This window comes from Notothenia coriiceps, unplaced genomic scaffold (genome assembly GCF_000735185.1).
Source record: "Notothenia coriiceps isolate Sejong01 unplaced genomic scaffold, NC01 NC01_scaffold00037246, whole genome shotgun sequence".
NCBI lineage: Eukaryota > Metazoa > Chordata > Actinopteri > Perciformes > Nototheniidae > Notothenia > Notothenia coriiceps.
In genome coordinates, this window is record NW_011369947.1 from 25158163 (window position 1) to 25164490 (window position 6328).

Here is a 6328-nt window from a genome sequence, read left to right on the forward strand (position 1 = left end):
CCCCCCCTCTGCTAACATCATGTGTCCTTTGTCACAAAATGTGGAGATGACGTTAACCTTTGTTGTCGGCATTGGCTTTCTTTGCTGCTCATTGACTTGTTCCTAGGACTAAATGAACTCCTCTGCTCACTTCTCTCATTCGTTTTGCAACCCCCCTCTTCTTCTCTTCAGCTACTATTGAAGCTATTGAGGCTGACGAAGGTAAATGGGTCCGGCCGCCCTCTTCTGTTGCTTTTCATGGCAATAGACAGGGGGCTCCGCTGGGTTTTCATTCATCTCGCTGGTGCTTGAATAGAGTGTGTTGGGTGTTTGAGCTAACAAAATGTAGCATAGTATTAACAGAGAAAAAGAAGTGCGTCATTAGGAACTCCTGTGGTCAGACAATGTTTTAAAGGGGAATGGATTTCATGGCACAGACTTTGAAGTCACACTGTGATATTGAGTGAGCGCAAAGCATAAAAACATTCAGGTTATTCTTAATCGACACAAAGAATGAATACAGTTTGTTGCGTTTCCGAGTAACATTATACACATTTTAACTTTATACATCTTTAATGGAGGATTACAAGACAATTCAGTAGTTGCAGTTGAGTATGTGGACCTTTTTAAAGACATATGAGAGAGATGTAGGTAAGTATGCATAATCAGGTAATCTGGCATTTATAATCAGCTTTTAACAGATACAAGTGGCACCTGTTGGACCACGACAATATCTAGAAGTCATACAGTGCTTGGTAGATCTTGTTGATACATTTGGGTGGAAAGTCGCACTTTTATCCAAAGCTGTTTGAAGATAGCCAGAGATGAGGTACATGAAACAAGTATTTGATTTAAATGACTCCCATACTTTAGTGAGTGTTTAGATAGTGTTCCCCCTGCTCTGCCCTCACACAATACAGTGAAGTCTTGCTATGAAAGTTTATAAATGTGTTTCCCCTTTGAGACGCCTGAAGCAGTTGTGAATTGTTGTTGCTGGTGTATTAATATAATAATACTACAGTTTTTTTTCGAGTTAAATCTGGATTAATAGAGACAAACGCTCCACAGGAGGCTTTGAAATGCAATTGTAAATCTCCCTCAAAAAGCATTTTTATTAACATTGCATTTGGCGCAAGAACAACCTCAACTGTGCGCTAAATAGTAGCCTGCCAGCTGCTATTTACGTTGGAATTGTGCGGCACTTCCTCTCTAGCCTCACGGAGGACAGTGGAGACACTTCTCTGCTTCTCTCTCGTGTGGATCCTCTGTGGCCCTGCTGTGTCGTGTTTCTTTCCTGTGAGCTGCTAGTAACCTTTGTCTGACCTGTGCTATGCAGCAACACAACTACGCTACCCATCATGCCCCTCCCCACACTCCCCAATGTATCGTCTAAAATGATGCCCACCGCTATCCCCATTTAGAGCCCAGCCTTTATGAAAGATGGAAGTCACAATATTTGAACCCTTTTAGATTTATAATTGGCTAAATGAAACTCAATCTAACTGACTATTGGAGTAACAATGAAAATCTACAGAAGCCATCAAGAGGAAGAAAGAAAGTCATATCTAGTGTTCAATTTGTTAAATCTGATCAAAATAGTTTTCTCTTCTGTTTGAGAGTCAAGAACAAGTGGTCAAGAGTATTTAAAAAAAAAAAAGTCTTATGTTTAAAGGTGACCTATCATGCAAAATGCACTTGTACGTCTTTTATACATGAATATGTGTCCCCGGTGTTCCAGGGAACTCACCAATGTTTTCTGACTCTTGGTGAGTTCCCTGGAACACCGGGGACACATATTCATGTATAAAAGACGTACAAGTGCATTTTGCATGATAGGTCACCTTTAAACATAAGACTTTTTTTNATTGCAGTCAATTTCAAAGAAGCAAGTTCATCTGAGTTGGCTAATGTCCTGTTTCATCTGGTTTGTATTAAGTATTTTCAGGTGTATATCAGTATATAGCGTCTCTACTTTAAAGAGTCCTCTCCTGCTGATGTTCAGGTGTATATCAGTATGTAGTGTCTCTACTTTAAAGAGTCCTCTCCTGCTGATGTTCAGGTGTATATCAGTATACTGTAGTGTCTATACTTTAAAGAGTCCTCTCCTACTCACCTTCTCTTTTTTGCCCTAATTCATGCATAGTCCATGTTGGCAGATTTACCTCACGTCAGACTTTAAGTTAAGTAATGTATAAATACAAAGACATATATATTCTTTTTTTTAAGTTGAGTGTATCTGCACATGAGTCTGACTGTGTTTTACATGGTGCAGTAAATCCCTGCAGCCTCCCTGCTCTGCTTTCCCCATGACAACAGTGAGTCATTTTCTGTGGCTCCTGCTGGTGTGTATTTATGTGTGTGTGCTGTCTGTTGGGGGGGGGTTAGGGGTTAGACTAATCTGTAAATTAGGGCTAGGGATGGCAAATGCTTAGCTACTCAACTGTTATAGAGTCAAGCGTCACTGTTTCAAATGTCCAAGTTTCTTATTGCAGTCAATTTCAAAGAGCAAGTTCATCTGAGTTGGCTAATGTCCTGTTTCATCTGGTTTGCATTTTATATTGTATTTAGGTCAATCAGATGTAGTGTCTCTACTTTAAAGAGTCCTCTCCTGCTGATGTTCAGGTGTATATCAGTATGTAGTGTCTCTACTTTAAAGAGTGCTGATGTTCAGGTGTATATCAGTATGTAGTGTCTCTACTTTAAAGAGTCCTCTCCTGCTGATGTTCAGGTGTATATCAGTATGCAGTGTCTCTCCAGGGACATGTCTCCATGCTTTAATGTTCAAAAAGCTCTTTATTTCTCTCATACTGCCTGTGCTGTAGCACCTCTTTTCACCCTCTGTCTGAAACCAGAGCCCAGTCTGCTCTGATTGGTTAGCTGGCCGGCTCTGTTGTGATTGGTCAACCGCTTAGAGATGTCCCGCCCCTTATCACATACAATTTGTTGGAGCACTATAGAAGCGCGAGTACATGGGGAGTGTGTGGGAGAGAACTTTGGGATTTTAGTCTTTGCAGACCATTCACAACAATCTACATTACACACTACATTAATTAATTTACAAAAAGCAGAATAGTGCCTCTTTAAAATAGTTAATTTAAGAGTGATTTGTTCTGATGCCAGCCCTGCTGCAGACTCACTCTTCCTCCAGGCAGCAGCCATTCCTCCTTCAGTCTGACTCTGATGAGGGGATGCTTTCTGCTCCGGGTGGCTTTTAATGTTTCCGACTATCCAAATTATTTCAGCATGGACGGGGACAATGACAATTAGAAGAATCAGGTTTTTTGTTATTAGCAATTACAAAAAACATGGCTCAACACTAAAATTAGACTTTTAATTGGAACTCTACTCCTGCCTCGATGATTCATTTTTGACCACAGGGCTGCAAACTGTATTGTGTTTGACTCATAATAGAATAATTGTTTATTAAGCTACAACATCTAAATTAACCCCAAATCTAACATAATCCTCACGCTCACATCATCCCACTTTCTGTCCTATTTAATGCCTTAACAAGCTGAAATATCCTAAAAACAAACTAGCTGGACGACACAAGAGACAGAGAAAGAAATCAAATCAGCCAGATGTGAGAACATAGACACCGAGGAAGTGAAAAAACAAGAAGTAGCATCCCAGCGTCTGCAGGCGCTGCATGGGTCATGCATCCGTCAGCTAAATATAACTCACACAGAGACGTATTGGAGTAGAAATCAGTGTCTAAATCAGGAGAAAGTGCAGAACACACTGCGCTGAAAGCATGTGGGCGTGTATCGATGGGCTGGAACAGAGAAACACAAACACAGAGAAGGCAGAGAGCATGAAGAAAGATAGAAATATGTCTCCTCTTCATTCTGTCAAAAAGGTTTTCACTCATCTCTGAAATCTTATGACTGCGCTGGGAACAGATATAACCATTCATCATCATGATCTGAGGGGAAAATCAATCAGTGGTTGATAAAACAATCGCTCATGACTTTCAGAAAACACTGACCTATGGGAAGTGGTCTGACCTTTAATATGGACGACTTACAGGAACTCTTTAACTGGCAGCTTCCAAAAACATCCTTTTTATAACTTTGACTATTATTGAGTGTTATTAACAAAATGTATAAATGTCCGTTCCCTGTTACTGGGGTTATCAGCCGATCGAGAAAAAGTTGAACCCACTATATTTGTATCTAAACTTAATATTATTGCCTTCAACCAACCTAAAGTTGAATCTGTTGACATAATACATTTAATTCAAGTCAACATTTTTTCAGTGTCATCAGATTACTCAAATTCAAAGAGTCTTTATTGCATTATCAATGAATGGTACCAACACCTGCATGTCCTGAAGCTCAGTGTAATGCTTCCTCCCCTATCGAAAGATTATTGCCCTCATCAGAATGTTTACCTACAAAAATGCACTTTATACAATCCTTATCTTGTCTAAAAAACACAACTCATACATACTCTGCATGCTATCTTTCTTTCCACATTTGTGACTGCCATGACTTTAGTATTGGTATTTATCGATTTTTTTGTACTGTGATAGCTTGAGTTAGTTAATCGAAAAAGCCTCCCTGGACAAAAAACAATGGGATTTTTCTCATTTTGTACATACTATCACAGCTTTACTGATTTTGTAAGCGTTAATGCAATCGCTTAAAGTGAATAGCTAACATTAAGCTATTAAAACATCACGGTGACATTACTTTGAGTCACCACCGCTAAGCTAAAGATGGCTAATGGTCAGAGTGATGCCGTTTATTAGTCTTATTCTGCTACTTGTTAGCAACAGCCATTGCTATGACAAAGGACATTCAGCAGTGGGGTATTTACTGACCTATCTAATGGGTCATATGATTTATTCAAACATTGAATTTGAGACGAGCAGCCAGAAGCACTAAAATGCCAACTCATTAATCGGTTTTCGGACTCATTCCTGCATACAGTATACTTCCTGCATAGGTCTCTTATGCATTCATTTGACTTTGACTAACCTTCTGTGACACACTTTAAGAATATTCAGCCGGTAAGTTGGTCCTTTGACCTCGGAGCATGTTAAATGTCAGGCAGTGACAGCTGAGTTAGGAACGCAGGCGACCGAGACAGGAAGGCAGACATGTTTTGTCCAAGGCACTGACATTTTGGTGGAAGAGAATGTGAAATATTGGCTGACATTTGTGATAAGGGTGTGTGTGTGTGTGTGTGTGAGTGTGTGAGTGTGTGTGTCCTTATGTGAAGCCTGGGAGAAATGAGAAAGAAAGAGTGAGGAGGAGGAGGAGGAAGAAGATGCTGCAGACTAAACATCCTGCTTTTTGAAAGATACGGGTTCTTACACTTAGGGACTAACCACAGAAAGGGCCTTCGTCCACATCACATGTTTTTCTGACAGAAAGGAACAGACATAAAGCTGAGAAGAGCCTCGAGGTTTGATAAAAAAGTGTATTTTTTATGTCAACAAGCCGAGCCGTGGCTCAATGACTGTACTCAAGCTCTCAGACGCACCTGCAGGCGTGCAGAGAGAAAAAGGATAAACTCCATGTCTCCCTAGAAATCCTTCGTGCTTGCCTTTCCGACTACCAGACGGCAGTCAAAGCAGCCAAGGCAGAGCACATGTCTCTGTTAATCTCCAAAAACAGCCATAAACCTCAGGTTCTTTTTAATGTCCTCAACTCTATTATTAATCCCTGTGATGTTTCTTCAATTGTGCCATGGTCCAGCCACTACTTAAAAAGAAAAATCTCGACCCCTCCATTCTCACAAATGTTAGGCCCATCTCCCAGCTACCTTTTTTATCTAAAGCCCTGGAGCGAGTAGTCTATGTCCAGCTTCAATCGGCTTCTAACCCATGCACAGTACTGAAACAGCCCTTTTAAGAGTTTTTAATGATCTGCTCCTAGCCGCCGACTCAGGTAGCCCAGCTGTCCTGGTGCTGTTAGACCTGACAGCTGCCTTTGACACTGTGGACCATAGCATCCTGTTGTCACGGCTTGAACAGTCCGCTGGCATCACAGGCTCTGCTCTTGCATGGTTCAGGTCCTACCTGACAGACCGTAGCTTCTCAGTGCAGCTAGGTGCCTTCTCCTCTGCCAAAGCCCCTCTTACCTGTGGGGTTCCCCAAGGCTCTATCCTGGGCCCCATCCTCTTTTTACTGTGTACATACTGCCCCTAGGTTCAATTCTCACTAAATACAATATTCCCTTCCACTGCTACGCCGATGATGTACAGATCTATCTGCCTCTCAAAGTAAATGTCAAACACTCACTACAGCAGTTGATGGACGGCTTGATAGAGATGAAATGGCTGAGCAAAAACGTCCTTAACCTCAACGAGGGCAAGACCGAGGTCATCTTTTTTGGACCCC

At 41.2% G+C, this 6328-nt stretch overlaps 1 protein-coding gene across 1 annotated transcript in view; it reads left to right on the forward strand.

Annotated features, from left to right (window-relative positions):
- The window catches only part of LOC104966544 (serine/threonine-protein phosphatase 2B catalytic subunit alpha isoform), a 57023-nt gene that overhangs the window by 46452 nt on the left and 4243 nt on the right, over positions 1-6328 (forward strand). The window contains exon 13 of the mRNA XM_010795727.1: positions 172-201. Within this exon, the coding sequence (XP_010794029.1) occupies positions 172-201 (30 nt within the window). The remainder of the gene's footprint in view (positions 1-171; positions 202-6328) is intronic.